Raw genomic sequence first — 18,603 nt, forward strand, 5'->3', positions numbered from 1 at the left:
GCTGGAGTCCATTGGCTGGCTTTGGCACCAAGCGTGGGGCGAGTGTGTGGGGCATGGCATGGAGCTGTCCTTGGCATTGCTTGGGGATGGGGGACATTCGGCCTTCTGAGCTGGGTGGGCAGGGTGCTCTTCCTGCCCATAGGGGGCTGGGCCAGTTGGAGATGGTCATTGATGGGATATTAAAAGTTACTACAGAGAACTTTTTCCAGAGGGTCTGGCTAGAGAATCTTGCCCGCATGCTCGGGGTTCAGCTGATTGCCATATTTGGGGTCGGGAAGGCATTTTCCTCCAGGGTAGATTGGCAGAGGCCCTGGAGGTTTTTCGCCTTCCTCTGCAGCATGGGGCAGGGGTCACTTGCTGGAGGATTCTCAGCGATTTGAAGTCTTTAAATCATGATTTGGGGACTTCAACAGCTGAGTCAAGGGAGAGAATTCTTCCAGGAGTGGGTGGGTCAGCTTTTGTGGCCCGCATCATGCGGGAGGTCAGACTAGATGATCATAATGGTCTCTTCTGAACTTAGAGTCTATGAGATCCAGGGCAGGCCAGGGGAACAGAACCGGAGACCAAAACTCAGGCCTCTCACCTGGAGGGGGGCATGGGGTGACCTGTGGTGGGGGCCGCTGTACCCAGAGAGGCAGTGAAACTGAGCAGGGCACTGGACTCCTGACTCTTTCTGTGTCTGTCACATTGGGTAAGCTCCTCCTTGTGTGTGCCTCCGTTTTCCTTGCTGCAGTGGGGCTAGTGCTACACTCCTGCCTACCTACGGTGCTTTAAGCCCCTGAGGTGATGGTGCTGTGTCAGGGCTGGCTTCTCCCCCCCACTGTTCCCCTGCACAGCATCCTCTAGTGACGCACATGCACCATGCTGGGGCATGGTAGCTCCTGCCAGGGGCACAGTGGCCTCAGGGCTTGCAGTGGGCGCAGATAATAGTGATAGCATGGTGGTGGTCACTAGAGGTGATGTGCTGGGTGCTGTACAAACGCAGAGAGGAGGCCATCGCTGCCCTGCGGGCCTCCAGCCAAAGGACAAAGGTGGGCTGGGAAGGGGGCGCAAGCCAATGCATCTGGGTGAAACCTGGCCCTGCCTGGCTAGTTCTGGGGCTTGTAGCTCAGGTGACGGTTTCCATGGGGGTCATGCTGGGGAGCAAGGGGCGGGGAGAGGAATATAGAGCCGGGCAGAAGTTTTCCAGTCAAACTTGTTGTCACAAGAAGCCTCTGCTGGCCGCAGGGAGGATCGATATTTCGTCCAAAATGACTGCCCCCATTTCCCATGAAAATGGCACCGCAGTGCCTCATGGGAGTTGTAGTTCAGGTCCCTCTGGCTCCCATTCTCTGTGGGTCAGGTGCTCTGGCCAGACTACATTTCCGATGGGGCACTATGGCAAGGGGTGCCTGTCATGTGCCCACTCCCCTTACCTCAGGGCATCATAGGAGATGTAGTCTGGATGCAGCATGGCCAACCCCAAGTGTTCAAACATCACAAGTCAGCTTCCAAAACAAGGAGATTTAGAATGCAGAGTAAAAGGTGGGCTCTCTTGGTTTGGCTGCTGGTTGCTAAGCATCCAGGCCGGTCTGGCGAGATTTGCCCTGCACTTAGAAGAGCTAGAAGCATAGGGGGTTTTAAAATGAAGGCTGAGATTCTCCCCTTATCAGAGGACTCCAGGTGCTGGGGCTTGACCAAAAGCACCAAATATCGCCGGGCGAAATCATGAGAGTTGGCAACCCTGTGAACTCCAATGCCCACGAGGCACCGCTGAGCATTTGGAATTGCTTTATTTGGGGTTCAGACCCTGTTTGCGAGAAGCTCTAGAGGAACTTGCTGAGCCCCAAGGTCAGGAGGCTGGGCTCTGTCGGCACCATGGCTGCAGGGACCCTTACGGAGGGATCTGAAGGTGGTGGCGGTAGCAGCTGTTTGAGTTTGATCCAGGAGTTTCCTGGTGCAGAGGGGGCAGCACGGGAGCCAGCACAGTGGGATCTGGCAGGCGATCCAGGCTGGGAAAGCTGCTGAAGCCGCAGCAGGGGGTTGCTTGCCCAGATGAGTGGGGAGGGCTTTGGACTGTCTCCTGACCCCTGATGGTTTGATGCCGGCTCTCCCCTTGTGTTGGGAATGCTCTCAGCTGCTCTGTCCCAGTCTCACCTCCTCTAGCTCCATGCTCCAGGTTTGGAGTCCGATTTGTGACCCCCAGCCTCCCACTCTGTGCTGGGCTCCATGCATCAGTTACTGGTGAGATCCGGCATGCCTTTTGTGACTAAGTGGGACTGTTCTTAATGTTTCCTCTGAATACTGTGTGGGTGCCTCAGTTTCCCCTATGCATTTCTTAAGTCTCCAGTGTGCATAAATGGCTGACCATCTGTCTCCTAGCAACAAATGGCCGGGGCCCTTCCCTCCTGCAAGGAAATAGCTAAAGGTGAACAAAGAGATCAGGTGACCTCCTGGCCCGGGAAAGAGACAAAGACCAGAAAGGAAGGGGTTTCGGTTTGGGGCTGGCTGGGGATGGGAAGTGAGGGCAGACGGGGTGGTCTGGCTCGCTGGGCCCCAGAATGGACCTGGCTGAGGGATCCGGTTCTCTGGACCTACAAGCTCTGTTTTAGACCGTGTTTCTATCATCTAATAAATCTCAGTTTTACTGGCTGGCTGAGAGTCACGTCTGACTGCGAAGTGGGGGTGCATGCAGGACCCTCTGGCTTCCCCAGGACCCCGTCTGGGCGGACTTGCTGGGGGAAGCGCACGGAGGGGCATATGCTGAATGCTCCAAGGGCAGACCCAGGAGGTGAAGCCGTGTGAGCTGCTTGCCCTGAGGACAGTCTGCTCCATGGGAGAGGAGGCTCCCCAAAGTTCTGACTGGCTTTGTGGGGAGCAGTTCCAAAGCATCGCCCGGGGACTCCATGACACCTTTGCTACATTCCTGCTGATGCCATCGCTTTGTGCAGGAAGCCACCGGCCACCTTGCTGCGCCTGTGGACTCGTCCTGCCCAGGGATTCGTACATTGGTTTACTTCAGTGCATGTCTTCCAGCCCCAGGGCAGTCTCCTCCCCAGAGCAGGTGCAGCATGGGCATCCCCTCCGCATATACCCCGACGCTGCCCTGGGCTGGAGGGGTCCCCATGCAGGGGACAGCAGGAGTCCTGCCTCCAAGACACGTGTAGTCATTGGCCTCTCTGTGGAGATGGGCAGCACTGGGAACCAGTCTGTGCCAATGTGGGGGCGGTTTCTGTGCAGTGGCCAGGAGCCAAGGCCCCAGTCCGCGCTGCCCACTGATCAGCAAGCGGGGCTGTCGGGACCAGCACTTTTGGCTACTGATCTAGGCTGGCAATGCCTGGGAGCTGGAATGCCCAGCTCCCCTCGCCCCCAGAGCCCCTTGTCCTACACCCACCATGGGGTGGATGTGCTGATGCCATGGACAGGGTGGCTGGGAGTACTGGACGCTAGGCTGGCATTTCAGCCGCACAATGGGCTCTTGTGCTGCCCCGACACTGCTGGGGAATCTTGCTGCTGGGGAATCTGCAGAGAAAGCGAGAGACATTTTTCAGCTTCCTTTCTTTGCTGTTGAGATGCATGTGACCGGGGTGGGGGAGGGAGGCCACGCCAAGCCCAGCTGGGCTGCTTGGCTCAGTGTGCCTCCACCCCAGCCTGGCCTGTCTTGAACAGCTGGGCCCCCTGGGGCAGGAGCCTCCTCTCCTACGACGGATCCCCCAGGGTTGACTCGACGGCCACCCCAGGCCAAGATCCAGCTGTAGCCAGGTTGGTTTTGTGGACCCGGGAGCACCAGACCCTTCGGAGAGTGGTACAAGCGCCCCTGCTGTATAACAGCCTGGTCCCTAGTGCACTGCTTGTGTGTGTGTGGGGGGGGAACCTGGCTTTCCTGCTTGGGGTTTCCAAGCCCCCAAGCAGGGTTGGGTCAGGGTGGGGGAAGGGGGGCTCAGCTGTGTCTGGAGGCATTGAGCTGGAGAAGGGGCATTGGTGGCTGATCCCATTTGCAGATAAAGGAGCAGCACTGATGGTGTCAGCAGAGTGCGGGGGGGTCCCCATCTGGGACTGCTCCAGGGTGTGGTGTCCTCCCAGCAGAGAAGAGGGTTAAAGCCCTGGGGAACAGGAGTGCCAAGGTGATGAGTGAGGAAGGGGGCATAGTGGGGGATGGGCACAGCTCTGCTCTTTTCCTGCTTGGCAGTGAGGGGGGGAAGGGGTCTGAGCCATGACTCTGCAGTCCCTGGAGGCTGGAGCATGGGCAGTGTGTGCCGTGCTGTGGGCAGGGTCTGTGCCCCCTGCAGGGGCAGCATGTGGAATGTGTGTGTGGGGGTGTAGCCTGGGCATCCCCCACAGGTAAATGGCTGATCCAGCCAGACTGGGGCATGCAGAGTGAGGGCTGGGATGGGAAGACCTGCCCTGTCTAACCTGCACCACCTGTGCTGGGGGGTGGGGGGGATGTAGTCCTGGGGCGATGCCAGGGTCTGAAGTTGGGCACCGCAGGGGCTGTCTCGAGGCAGACCTGCCATGCCCTGGTCTCCTGGCAGAGCAGTGGGAGCAGGGCTCAGGCACAGGACTGGACCTGCTGCATGATGTGCAGGTCGGCGTTGCCCTCGGTGTGTGCAGCAGACAGTGGCAGGAGCCCTGACAGCCCCTGGGGGAGCAGGAGCACTGCACGGAGCTGATCCCTGGCTAGGACTCAAGGCACCTTCTGGCTTCTCCAGCGTCTTCCAGAATCCCAGCTGTGCTGGTGCAGCACGTCAGGAGGGCCAATAGGGTAACACTCGAGGGACGGTGGGTGCCCATGTGCCATGGTTATGGGCACAGGGGCAGTGCCTAGCAGTGCAGGATGGTGCCGTAAGATGGTATGTTGCCACCCAGGCTGCCAGGAGCCATGTGGGGCTGGGCCCAGGGACGAGGGGTTGGAGGGTCCCTGGCATGTTCTGCATGGCTTTTCTCCCAGTGGCTGTGGAAGGCAGTACAAGGCTGTGACCCTGGCGCTTGGGGCCAGGTGGGCCTAGCTCGCTGGCCTCCCAAACAGCCCTAGCATGGGGTTACTCTCTCTGCCAGAGCGAGCTCTGGCACTGCTAGCAGGCAGAGTCGGGTCAGATCCATAGCTCTGGAATCCCAGCGGCCAGATTGGGAAGCTGCTGTCCTGGGGTGGGAGTGCCATGCGGGGCTGGGCTGCCGTTGCCATGCTGCCAGGCTCTTTGGAGCATGCCCATCTAGCCAAGTATTATGCTGGCCTCATGAGTGGGCACAAAGCCGCCCGCACGCACACTGGTGTTAGGCAGGGGGCTCCATGGCAGCCAGGATGAGTACCCCAGTGTGAGTGAGGGGGCCTAGGAGCCCGGTCTGCCCTGGGGCATGGGGCACGCTGGCTCAGGCTGGCTGCCCCGGGGCGGGAGCCCTGGGCTTTGCTCTGCGGCTGCTTGTTTTTTTCTGTTTGTGCTGCAATCACTGCATCCATGTTCTCCCCGCCTGGTCTCTATTAACTCTGGTTCCCGAGGGCCGGGCGGGGTCGGGCGCTGGCAACCAGGTCCCCCAAGGGCTGTTTGTGGCAGAGTGGGCTGGTTGGGAGGCTTGGGGCTTATGGTGGGGATGGGGCGGGGTGTGGGGGAGAAGTAACTTGAGCATCCACAGCACGTTGGGGGGGTAGCAGCTCCATGTGGGCGGGGACCCCCATCCACTTCAGGCCACAAGCCAGCTCTGGACAGGCTCCCCAGGGCATGTTGCTGATGGCTGTGGGAGTTCCTACAGCTTCCTCCTCAGCCACTGTTCCTGGCCACTGTTTGATGGGGGCACTGGGCCCTGGTTCTGATCCAGCACAAAAATCCCCATCCCCTAGAAAGCTAGGTTGAGACCTGAGACCCCCGTCGCATCAGCCAACTTCTCTTGAGGCTCTTAGGGGGGTGATTTTCCTTAGTGAATGTTGCCAGCTAGAATCATAGAATATCAGGGTTGGAAGGGACCTCAAGAGGTCATCTAGTCCAACCCCCTGCTCAAAGCAGGACCAATTCCCAACTAAATCATCCCAGCCAGGGCTTTGTCAAGCCGGGCCTTGAAAACCTCCAAAGAAGGAGACTCTACCACCTCCCTAGGTAACGCATTCCAGTGCTTCACCACCCTCCTAGTGAAATAGTGTTTCCTAATATCCAACCTGGACCTCCCGCACTGCAACTTGAGACCATTGCTCCTTGTTCTGTCATCTGCCACCACTGAGAACAGCCGAGCTCCATCCTCTTTGGAACCCCCCTTCAGGTAGTTGAAGGCTGCTATCAAATCCCCCCTCATTCTTCTCTTCTGGAGACTAAACAATCCCAGTTCCCTCAGCCTCTCCTCGTAAGTCATGTGCTCCAGACCCCTAATCATTTTTGTTGCCCTCCGCTGGACTCTTTCCAATTTTTCCACATCCTTCTTGTAGTGTGGGGCCCAAAACTGGACACAGTATTCCAGATGAGGCCTCACCAATGTCGAATAAAGGGGAACCATCACGTTCCTCGATCTGCTGGCAATGCCCCTACTTATACAGCCCAAAATGCCGTTCGCCTTCTTGGCAACAAGAGCACACTGTTGACTTATAACCATCTTCTCGTCCACTGTGACCCCTAGGTCCTTTTCTGCAGAACTGCTACCTAGCCATTCGGTCTCTAGTCTGTAGCAGTGCATGGGATTCTTCCGTCCTAAGTGCAGGACTCTGCACTTGTCCTTGTTGAACCTCATCAGGTTTTTTTTGGCCCAATCGTCTAATTTGTCTAGGTCCCTCTGTATCCGATCCCTACCCTCTAGTGTATCTACCACGTCTCCTAGTTTAGAGTCATCTGCAGCTAGGCTGTCCTAAGGTGGCCCATCACCATGGCATCTGGCTCCAGAACAGATTGCTGGTGTAGGCTGTCCCAGGTGGAGATGGAAGCTCTCTGGCTGTGGCCCCTTCTAGTTCGGTATCCCTCAGGGCGCCTGCACAGGGGAGGCCAGAGATGGTCTTGGTGGCGTGGGCCAGGCCCCTTTAGGAGCTGGGCCTCTCTCGGCAGCTGTGTGATGGCTCCAGGCAGGATGCTGAGGCTTGGTGGAGGCACCCTCTCTCCTGAGCTGGCTGGGATTAATAGCAGCCAGCCTGGGAGCTGGTGCTGGGCTGCCTTGCCCTGGGGCGCGGGTGGTAAGGGGATCTGCTTGCCGTGCAAGGGTCAGGGCTCGTGGAGCCGCATGCTCCTGGCTAGCCATGCTCCCAGGGGAGCACTCAAGAATGGCCTGTCCTGTCAGAGCCGGAGGAGGGGTTCCCCCAAATGGCAGCCTAGTGCCCCATCAGCCAGAGGGGCTGTCTCCCCTCAGCCAGCTGGGTGGAGGAGGGAGCCAGTTGCTGCCTCTCCCACCTGCTTGCTGTGCCCTTTAACCTCTTGTGTGCCAGATTCAGTGATAGGTTCAAGCCAAATATGACTGGGATTGAGGGAAAACCTAGGGCGGGGGAGGAGGAAACCGGACTCCTTTGCCAGAGGGGGGTGCTGTGGGCGGGGAGGGTGTCCCGCCTAGCCGGTCCATTCAGCTGTGTCTTGGTCTGCCGCTGACTGTGCAAGGACACATTTCCCCAGTGATACGCTGGCACCTTCCTTCAGACTAGAATGGGCCTATTGTGCGGCATGCTAGGTGTGTGTGTGCGCATGGTGTGACGGGACGCACCAGGTGTGAGAGATGCACCATTTTGGGCTGGATTCCAGACATGTTCTGTAGACCTGGCTCCCCTGGGTTTCCTTGTTTGAGGGCTGGGTGCTTAAAGTAGCTCCATGGTGGGGCCTGGCTGGAAGACTGGCTCAGAGCTTCTGCATCCGGGGGTCCCTGTCCCCTCCAGCTACCCTGGGGCTGTTGCCTGCCTGCTGCTCAGCCAGGCCCCTGGCCTCAGCCGGCCAAGACACCTGCTGCCAGACAGCCGGTCTCCGTGTGCTGTTTCATGGCAGCATGGGTTGGGGGCCCTGCTGCCACCTCCACCCCAGGAAATAGTCTTCCCCCATCCTCAGCTTGGATTGGCAAGTAGATGGGGAGGCAGGGAGAGGAGCTGAATGTCATCGCCAGGAGGGGGGAGGAAGAGGAATGTGGCTGTGTGTGTGGATTTTGTTGGCGATGGATGGGTAGGGTTGCCAACTTTCTATTTGCAGAAAACTGAACACCCTTGCCCTTCCCTGCCCCTTCTCTGAAGCCCCACCCCTGCTCACTCCATCTCCCCCCCCCCCCCATTGCTCACTCGCTCATTTTCATCAGGCTGGGGCAGAGGTGTGGGAGTGGGTGAGGGCTCTGGCTGGGGCCAGGGATGAGGGGGTTGGGGTGCAGGAGGGGTCTCCGGGCTGTGGCCGTGGGGTTTGGAATGCGGGAGGGGTCTCCGGGCTGTGGCCGTGGGGTTTGAAGTGGGGGAGCGGGCTCCGGGCTGGGGCAATGAGAGGGTACGGCTCCGGCTGGGAGTGTGGGCTCTGGGTTGGGACCGAGGGGGTTGGAGTGCGGGAGGGGACTCCGGGCTTGAGTTTGGATGCAGGAAGGGGCTCAGGGCAAGCGCAGGGGGTTGGGGTGTGGGAGGGGGTGAGGGGTGCAGGCTCTGGGGGGGGAGTTAGGGCAGAGGGTTGGGGCGCAGGCGGGGGTGTGGGCTCTGGGTGGCACTGCTAGTATCAGGCGGCTCCCGGAAAGTGACCGGCATCTCCCTCTGGCACCTAGGCAGAGGCGCAGCCAGGCAGCAACATGCGCTGCCCCTGCCTGCAGGCGCCACCCCCGCAGTTCCTGGCCAATGGGAGTTGCAGAGCCAGCGCTCAGGGCAGGGGCAGCGCACGGAGCCCTTGTGGCCACCCCTATGCCTAGGAGCCAGAGGGAGATGCTGGCCGCTTCCCAGGAGCTGCGCGGAGCCGGGCAGGTGCCTGCCCCGCTGCAGGTGGCCAACCGGACTTTTAACGGCTCGGTCAGCAATGCTGGGAGGCCTTTGTGCCCTGACTCCCACAGTGACTTTCCAGCCCCCACAATATATGCACTACCCTGCTACCTACCTTACAGGGTCCTGGTGGGACATCTCTATGGGCATGGTGTGTTCCAAGCTCTGGCCTCATACCCCAGCACCCCCACCATTTGGCACACCCCCAATCCCATGAGACCTCTGTCCCGCAGTAGCTGAGCCTGGGGCTCCCCTCGAAGGCAGACGGGATGCCAGGGGGTGTGTGGTGAGGGCTGGACATCCAGATGTGTTGAAACAGGTTCCCTGTGTCACTGGCCAGGGCGCTGGGGCATCCCCAGAAAGCAAGGGCCTGGCCGCCCCATACGCCTCTGTGCGCGGGCACGTGTGAGCGCAGCGCCCAGCCCATCTGACCGCCCGGTTGTCTTGGCTCTGTGCCTAGATTGAAGATGGGGGTAAGGCAGCCCTGTCCCGCAAGATGCGGCCCGGGGACGAGCTGGTGAACATCAACGGCACCCCACTGTACGGCTCCCGGCAGGAAGCGCTCGTCCTCATCAAAGGCTCCTACCGCACGCTGAAGATGATTGTCAGGAGGTAGGAGAGCGGGACCCTGGCTGGGCCGTCCTAGCCTGGAGAGTGGGTGAATTGTCCTAGAGTCAGCCCCACTGGGGATCCCCAGGCTCTGGGGAAGGTGCCACCCTGTGGGCAGAGAGGAGGTGCAGGAGAATCCAAGTGGCAGCAGTGTGAGGAGGGGGTCTCCCCAGCTCCAGAGGTGCTGGGGGGCAGCGAGGGGCTGAGCTGACTGGGCCACGGGTTGGCATGTCTGGATGCTGCCAGGCCCTGTCTGGAGCAGTCAGGGGAGAGAACAGAGCAGAGGGGTTTCCCCAGCAGCCCCTGACACTCGCTACCCAGAGTTAGGGCTCTGGGCTAGAGGCTGCATCTGGGGCTGGCTGGGAGCTTATGGCCGGTGGGGCTGCCTGGCTCGCTGCCCTACTGTGCGGTGGGGCCATGGGACCCTGTCTCCCTTCTCTGCCGGCCCCTGCCAGGCCGCTTCACCCAGGGGTTGGGGAGGAGACGCTCTGAGCCGGGCTGTCCCAGCAGGTGAGGGCAGAGGGTTGGGGGCAGGTGTGTGTGTGTGTGTGTGTGTGTGTGTGTGTGTGTGTGGCTTTCCCATTCACAGAGGGGCAATGAGACGGGGGACCCCTCCCCTGGGCATGGCCCAGTTTGGTTCCACTGGGCTCCCCACAGCAGGCCCAGGCTCCCCTCCTAGCTGGGGGCAGCTCAGGGACCCTCCACAGCCCTGCTCCCCACCCCCAGCCTGTCTCTTCGGAGGCACCTGACCCCCAAACCCAGGGACGGGGAGCAGTGGGGGTCGGACCCCCCCTTCCTCCAGCAGTCAGGTGTGTCTGGCTCCTCTCTGCCCTGAGAGCCCCAGGGCTAATCCCCAGCACCACCTTATCTCCAGACCCCCGGCGCCCTCCCCTGTTTATCTCCCGACTATTTGGGGTGGGTGAGTCTAGCTGCGGGGGGTCTTACTGTCTTGGGCAAGGGTCCGGGGAGCTGGGCAGAGCACCCCGTCCCTGCTGAGCTGACAGCAGGCCCCCTGCCCTGGCCCCCAGGGTGCTGGCAGCAGTGCGAGGACATGGACGGGAGGCCTGGCTGGAGCCACGGCCCTTTGCCCCCTTGGGCCTCTTGATGCCCCTGCCAGGAGGGAGGCAGCCTCGGCTGAGCTCCAGCCGCAAGATCTGGTGCATGGGGGCACAGCTGGGTCTCTGCCGGGGCAGCCCCCACAGCTCCCTGCCAGGCCACAGTGGGCTCTGGACTGTGCAGCCCCAGGCAGACCTAAAGCCTTTTGACTGTTTCAGCTGCTCCTGCGATGCCAGATATCCAGGTGATGGGCCCCGGAAGAGGCTGGGCTGGGTGTGGATTCCTGTGTGCCGGAGACCCAGGAAAGGCCCCTGCTCCTGGCTGTAGGGGGCCCTGGCTCAGTAGGGAACCCTCCCTCCTTCCACCCCCTCCAGGCGGGGACTGGGGGGGACGTGGGCCCTGCTGTCCTGTGGTGCTCCCAGCCTGAGCCGCTGCTGCCCTCTGGTGGCTGGAATGTGTCTGTTTTCTGCTGGTGAGAAGTGCCTGGACTCAGGGCATGGGGCAGGGAGACAGCACAGCCTGTTGGCCCCAGAGCCCTAGCCGTGTCTGGCATGGCTCCATGCTGAGCCCCAGAACCTCTCCCCTCCCCAAGGGGGTTACGCCCTGGCACTCCCAGGAGGGTCTGGCTGCCCTGTGGATGACACCGAATCTCTGGCCCGATAGCCACCTCCATCCAGAGCCTTTCCTGCGCACTGCGGCAGCCAGGCTACTTGCTTGGGGAGAGGAGCCCCTGGACTTGGGGCGGCCCATTGGCTTCTCCTGCCAGGGCCAGCACAGCTGGGATCCCCATGCCCCAGCCCTCGAACGCAGGCAGGAAGGTGGCTGCAGAGATGTGACACTGGCCGGGAGGGGATGCCCTGGGGGACCCAAGTTCTCTGAGCACGCTGCCCCCCGCCCCCCCCACCAGAAGGTCTCCCCGATGAGCCCGGATCAGCCTGCAGAACCCAGCGCTCACTGCAGCTGTGGGGCCGCTTGGTGCCAGCGACATGGGCCGGGGGCTCTGACCAGGGAGTTTCACAGGGGGCCGGGAGATTGGGGGAGGGCGAAATGACCCTGGCCCCAAGCTCTATGCTGAGCTGGCTTTTAAGGCTCCAGCCATGTGTTTCCTGCCCGCAGCCCCCAGCCAGGGCTCCCCTAACCAGCCTGGCCCTGCCGCCCTTCCCAGAGTCGAGGCTGCAGGGCTGCCCATTCCCCTTGATCTCTTCCCATCTCCACCCCCCTGTGACCTCCCTCTTCCCAGGCTCTTCCCACGGCTTCCTGTGTGAGGGTGAGGGCTGGGCTGGGGATGGGGGGGCAAGCCCAGCTGCTTAGGGCAGGGAAGCAGCTGCAGCTGTTGTGGTTTGTTTTGTTGCAATCAGCACTAGCCGTGGAGCGAGCCCCTGGACGGATCCTACAGCCTCCCCCACTCTGCCCAGCCCTGGCTGGGGTCTGCCCGGGACAGGACGCTGGTTGCACCCCAACGTCAGGGCCCGGATGGCCTGCCTGGCCGGGAGGTGACCTGGCTTCTTCATGCTGCCACATGGGGCAGCTGTGGCCCCTTGCGGGAGACTTGGCAAAGGCACCCCTGGGCATGCCAGCTGGAGACCCCTTCTCTAGCCCTGCGGCTCTTGGCATTGTGGGAAGTAACTACCAGGGGGAGGAGGGGAGCACTAAGGCCAGGCATAGGCCCTGCTCTCCCCTACAGCTGGAAACGCTCCCTGATCCCCAGGACAGCCCGTCTGGGCCGAGAGCCTGCGGGTGCAGGGGTCGTCCCCCTTCCTCCGGGGTGCTAATGACACTTGGGATCTGAGGCCCCCGCGAGGGGCAGGGCAGGGGCCTGTCTGGGAGCCTGCTGGTCCCACTGACTCAGTGTGCCCAACGGGGCCCTGCTGTCCCATTTCCTCCCTGTGGCTGCTCGTGGAGCCAGGAAGCCCTGGGATGCTCTCCAGCCCCAGCCAGCTCCCTCCCTGTTTTCTCTCCCATGTGGCAGCGAATTCCTTGCTGTCCGGAGCTTATCTCCCCTGAACATCGCTTCCTCGCTCCCTTCCTGGCTGCTGCGGGCGCCTGGGAGCAGGTAGACGATTGGCTGCTGGGCCTGGGGGTGGGGATCTCCGGCCCGGCAAAGACTTCCGGAGAGCACTGGGATCGGGGTCCACAGCCTGTGTGGTGCGGCCAGCAAGCGAGGGCACTGTCTCTGCAGTCTGACGTGGCACCCAGGCTCGTGGCTCCACAGCACGGGGGCTTGGGCTGTGCTCCTGCGGGAGGCGTTAGGGGCAGCAGGTCGGCCACGAGGGACACAACGCTCTAGTCTTTGGGGTCACCCAGCCCAGATCTCTCTGGAATCCCCCATCCATGGTGAGTACGGGCCCTTGGGCTGGTGGGGCTCCACTGGCTCCCGGCACTGATGGCCCAGGGGAGCAGCCTGGTTTGCCCTGGAGGGAGCCAGGCCCAGTGGGACAATGGGAAGGATGGATGCCCTGCTCCATGGCTTGTGCCTTGCTGAAGATGGCAACTTCTGCCAGGAGATGTGGGGCACTGCTTGGGCTCCCCAGCACCTACAGTGCTGCATCCCCTGCCAGAGCAGAGCATGCCATCCATTTGCTCCTCCGTCCCCAGCACTGCTCGCCCTGCGGGGTTCAGACACCTCTTCTCTGGGGCCCTACATAGCACCTACCTCCTCTCCCACTGGAGTGTGCTTGAATCCTGACAGAGCGTCTGCCTCCTGTGACTCCCACATTGAGCACTCAGCTCTGCCAGTGCCCCTGACCTGCAGCCCGCTGCTGTCCCAGCCCTGGGCTCCTCTGTACACAGCACTGACGATGCCCCTTGCTCCCAATCTTCAGCCCCCTGCTAGCCCAGCCCTGGGCTCCCCCACAGCTCTGCTGGTGCCCCTCACTCCTGACCCACAGCCCCCTGCTAGCCCAGCCCTGGGCTCCTCTCTACACAGCTCTGCCAGTGTCCCTCAGTCCCAACCCATAGGCCCTGCTCTCCCAGCCCCCCCCCCCCCCCCCAGCTCTGTCAGAGCCCAGGCCCCCTCTCCACCACCCCTCTGTCCCAGTCCTGCCTCCCACAACACAGAAGCAGCTGGTCTTGCCCAGTCATAGGACAGCTTTGTGATGTAGCCAAGCCCCTGAGGTTCCTAATGCTTTTGAAGCCCGTTTCACTCGATGCCAGTTCGGGTGAAGTCAGGGTCTCCAGAAAAGTGGCACGTTCCCCTGCACTGCACCCTGTCCCTCCAGGCCTGGCAGGGGGCTCGTGGCTCCCCCCTGGCCAGCTGCTGAAGTTATCTCTGCCTCCCCTCACACTCAGGGTGCAGCCTGCAGGGCTCAGCAAGACTTCTTGTGATTGTGGTGCCACCTTCGATTGGACACCTCAGCCTTATCCCCCAAGGGCTGCAGCTGGATGAGGGGCTGCCCTCGCAGATCAGACCAAAGGCAACGTCTGGGGCATGCAGCTGCTTGGAGATGCTTAGATTGGGTGGCTGTTCCTGGGGGAGCCAGGGGCTCGGGGACAGCACTGGGGTGCCAGGCCAGGTGCCAGCAGGGGCTGTGCTCAGTGCTAGCTAACGGTGCTGGTGCAGGGCTCTGCAGGGACGGGTCAGGGCCATTCCACATGGCACCATGTGGCCTGGCACAGTTTTCTGTGCCCATCCCTCGCTGAGCTGGGCTCCTGCTGCTGGGCTGGGCTGCCACAGAATGGCAGGCTGCAGCTAGGCCCTGCAGGTGTGGTGGCCCTGCTCCCCCAGAGCCGGGGCTGACCGCAGTGTGGTGCTGAGGGATGCTTTGCTGCTGAAGCATCATCTTCCAGAGGAGCCATAAAACCTGGGTTCCTGCCCCCCTGGGGTCACTAAGGTCCTGGAGCACTTTAACATCCTGACTTGTCCGTAACCCTGCTGTCCTGGCCACATTCCAGCTCTGGAGCTAGTTTCTGTTAGGACAGGCCATGGTGCAAGGAGTCGTGTCTGAATGGGTGTTGCTGCACTCTTCCGCAGAGGTGGTTGCTGCGACCCTTGCAGAAGGGGCTTTGAGTGCAAGGGAGCAGCCAGTGTCAGATCGTAGAGCCAGGGGACAGCTGGATCGGGGCACTGTGAGTTCTCAGGGGCAGGGGCAGGGACAGGGTGAATCCCACACCCAGCCAGACAGGGCCCCAGGCCTGACTGGGGTCTCTGCACTGCTGGTGGGGTTGGGGCCCCGTCGCGCTGGGCCCTGCCCCAAGGATCTCACCAGCTCTCAAGAGGCGTAGGGGAACCGAGGATGCATCGGCTCTCACTGCAACTGACTTGTCTCCTGGGGCCACGACACCCCAACTCTCTCTCCAGAGAACTGGGATCATGTAGTACAACTGAGCCTGCCCTCTGAGCTTCCTGGGGGTGATTCCGACCCCCATGTGGGGCGCCTGCCAGGGGCATGTCTCTCCCCGTAGGAGTGGGCAACTGTGCAGCCCTGCTGTGCTGGCCTGGCACCGACGCTGCGGAGCCCATAAATCCTGGCATTATTGCTGTGCTATCAGCGTGTGGTCCCTGACCCCCACACAACAGCTTCCTCTGCACTTCACACCGGGGCACCACCTGCACATCAGCGATTCCAGGATTGGCGTCCTAAATCTCTCGCCCCTGAGAGCAGGAAGATGGCTTCGCAGAGCCCATTTCTTCCCTGAGGGGCCGGGCTGGCCCTGGTGTGAAGCCATTCTCCCCCCCGGCTGCTCCCTCCTGCAGCATTCATCAGCAGCACCGCGCAACCCTGTGCTGGGAACCCGGCTGGTTCCCACTCCCAGCCCTGTTCCTCTTGTGTCAGTTTCCCCTCACTCTGGTTCATTGCAGTTGTACCCTGCTGGACCCTGGTTTCTGTTCAGTCCAGCCTGGGCTGTGGGGCTTGTGCTGAGCCAGGGTGTGACGCTGCTGTGTAGGGCTCTGGGGCACTGAGCGGTTCCAAGGCTCTGCTCAGAGTCTCTCCCCCCCCCCCCCTTCCCAGACCCTGGGAAGGGGGATTAAAGCCAATTCAGCCAATGCACAGTTCATGCTGACTCTGCTGCCACCTGCCAACCTGGCTCCTTCCTCTCATGCCACTTCATTCCCCAGGCCTTCCCCCCCCCACATGCTATTGGAACACTCAGGCTGGGGCAGCGGTAACATGCCATCACAGGGAGTCCCTTGGCCTGGCTCAGGGAGCCTGGGGTCGAGTCCCATCATTGGCCTGTGAGTACGGTGCGGGAACCTGTACTGCTGGTGGGGAGCCTGTGTGTGCAGCCAGGCCCAGTTAAAATGCACCGGTTTGCTCTGTGCGGGCAGGGTGCTGCCAGTCAGGGTGCTTCTGGGGGTGGCAGTTTGGCTACCTACCCTGGTAGCCCAGTGGCAGTCAGAGGGCTCCCAGTCTCCCTATGGGATCGTCCAAGGTTGTGAATTACTGGGGGGGCTTGCCTGAGTTCTGCCCCACTCCATCCAGACCAAGCCAGCAGCAGAGCCAGGCCTGGGCTAGTGCTATGTGGAGGTGGCTGGGATCTTTATTTAGGGCCCTGCCCTGGCTTCCTGGCATGAGCCCAACTTTCCAAGTTGTCCTACCTATTGGAGCGATGCCCAGAGAGGGTGGGGGTGGGGCTGCCTGGCTAATCCCCAGCACTCAGCCAGTGTGAATCAGGCCCCCAGAAATCATGAGACTGGCTTAAAATTCAGGCGTTAGACCTGAAGCTGGTTCCTTCATCTCCTGGTGTCTGAGCCTGGTGGGGTCCCTTTGCCAGCTCTTCTCCCCAGCCACCAGGGCTAGAAATCTGCTTTTTAAAAATCCCACACCAAGGGCCTAGCATAATCCCATGACTCCGGGAGCTGGGGCTTGAGGATACCCCAAGTTTTGGGGTACTGTGGTGGAAAGGGAGGGTGCAGTGCATGGGGAGGATGGGGACTGAAATCCTCATCACCCAAAGTGTGTGGAGGTGAGCATTTAGCCCCATAGCGCTGGCCCCTCCTCTGCCTATTGGAATGTCGTGGGGGGAAGGGGTCCCCGGATTGCTTCAGTCAGTGGGGGGTAGATCCCTGCTCCCTGCCCCTGCTGGCAGAGAGGCAGGAGTGGGGAGTGCCGTGAGGGGCAGCCCAGAGAAAGGGTTTCCATGCCAGTCCATGCCCTTGATGGCTTCATCCTCCTGGTGGAAGGCACCTGCTCCCCACCCCTGAGTGCCAGCAGCTCCCAGCCCTTCGCTCAGAGGAGCATAGGATGCCATTCTCTGGGCTGGGCAGGCACGGCGGGGGGGGAGATGGCCCTCCAAAACCCCAGTGAGCTAATGGGGAACTCCTCCGGGATGTCCCCTCTGTCCTGCTAAGGGAGCCTCCCTGCGGGAGATGGGATGGGAAGCTCTCCAGGAAGTGAGCTCAGCCCGGTTTCCTCTCCATTCTCGGCTTTGCGCTGCTCTTGGCAGGAGGAACGTGCCCGTCATCAGGCCCCACTCCTGGCACCTGGCCAAGCTCTCCGAGGTCCGGACCGAGGCTGCCACCATGCACTGTCCCTCTGATGCCTTCAGCTTGTCTTGGCACTCAGGATGTGACTCCAGGTGAGTCCCACAGCAGCTGGGGTGTAGCCCAGTGTGTGCCACCGGCTCTGCCCCACCTGAACTCGCTGCCCTGGGGCACTCGAGAGCCCTCTGGGTGGAGGAGCCTGGGCTCTAAAATGCCCCCTTCCTGGAGCAACCCATCCCCAATCTGGCTGCTCCCCAACCCCGGAACCCCTGCCTTGGGCTGCCTCTGGGCCTCCAGCGCCAAGCTGGGGCCCAGCAATGGCCACTTGGTTGTCAGCCAGGCATTGGTGGCCCCGGGTTGGCTGAGGCTGATTTTGAGCCTGGGCTCATTTGTCTTCCCCGGCGGACTGCAGAGGGCAGAGTTAAGGCCAGCCATGCTTTCTGGAGCTGCTCGGGTGCAATTCCCTTAGATCTGAGCTTTGCTCTCACCCTGGCCCTTGGGACAATGTAACCCACCCGTCACCGTGTCTTTAGCTCTTCAGTTCCCTGGCTGATCTCTGCCTTAGTGTTCTCTGTGCCTGGGCTGTGGGGAAAGCAGCCTTGTCCTGCTGGGACACGGAGGGCTTGGACCGGAGGGCCACATGGCCCCTCTGACGTGTCGTTATCCGGCTCTCCAGAGTGCACTTTATCCCAGCACGAGTGCATGTCTCACCCTGGAATTTTCCGTCTTGGGCTGGGTTGTCTCCAAGCCCAGCACATTGTTCCCTTTGCTGGTCCGGCTGGCTGCTGCCCCACCTCCCACTTTGGCACTACCGCAGGGCCCCCTCGGCCTGTTCCGACAGGAGGAGCTGCCCCACTCCATGGCTGAGTCTCCCTCTCTTCCCTGGGGATGGTATCCCTTTTTTCCAGCTTTGGTTTGTTCTGCCGAGCTCCGATTCCTGGGAAGGAAGGGTGGCAGGCCAGAGCCGGCTGCGTTGCGAGCATGGAGCTAACAAATTCCAGTCCTCTTGGCGAAATGAGGGGCAGTGAATGCTAGATTGCCCCCGGTCCCAGAGGACAGGCGAGAACACATTGCAGGCCCAGCGGGGGCCCCTCTCCCCCCCCCCCCCCCCCAGGCCAAATCCTGCCCTTGCTTACATGCAGTCATTCTGGCCGTGACACCCCCCACCCCCCCATCACCTCTGAATAGGAACTAGCATCCTGGGGCTGGGCAAAGGGACAGTGAGACAAGTGGAGCTGGGATTGACAGCTCACCTCTCCGGGGAGCATCTGGCTCTGCCCGCCACTGAATCCACTGGACAGGGAGATCCCCTGATGCACCCAGCCCCTGCCCAGGGTGGGGCCAGGACAAGGCTGGGACTAACTGTCCCCAGCGGGGGCAGGTGGGAGGCCCCACCCCTTGTTGCACTAGTTCTTGCCCTGGTGCCACCTGGGCCCCCTGTGCAATGCCCACAGGGGAGCGATTCCTTCCTGACCATAGCAGGGGAGCTGCCCCGGAGTTTGCCAGTGTTGTGTGAGCTTGCAGAGCTGGGGTGTTTGAGGGGTGCACTGGGCCGAGGAACATCTGGTCTGTACCTGGCCTGTGAATGGCACCGCGTGACACAGGCCGGGTTGGCTCTGCCCATGGCACTGGGGCGGGCGGGGGGGGGGAG

At 61.5% G+C, this 18,603-nt stretch overlaps 1 protein-coding gene across 4 annotated transcripts in view; it reads left to right on the forward strand.

Moving 5' to 3' along the window:
* SHROOM4 (shroom family member 4) overlaps positions 1 to 18,603 on the forward strand; it is a 62,035-nt gene that overhangs the window by 20,981 nt on the left and 22,451 nt on the right. For 3 of the 4 annotated variants that reach the window (XR_008446091.1, XM_054038805.1, XM_054038806.1), the window contains 2 exons: positions 9,327 to 9,478; positions 16,916 to 17,047. Coding sequence is in view for 3 of the 4 variants with exons in the window: in XM_054038805.1 (XP_053894780.1) it covers positions 9,327 to 9,478; positions 16,916 to 17,047 (284 nt within the window). In the remaining variant the exon portion in view is untranslated. Of the gene's footprint in view, positions 1 to 9,326; positions 12,866 to 16,915; positions 17,048 to 18,603 lie in introns of those variants that run through there. The other variant, XM_054038807.1, reaches the window with a different exon arrangement.

The sequence above is a fragment of the Malaclemys terrapin genome, chromosome 9, assembly GCF_027887155.1.
Source record: "Malaclemys terrapin pileata isolate rMalTer1 chromosome 9, rMalTer1.hap1, whole genome shotgun sequence".
Classification (NCBI taxonomy): domain Eukaryota; kingdom Metazoa; phylum Chordata; order Testudines; family Emydidae; genus Malaclemys; species Malaclemys terrapin.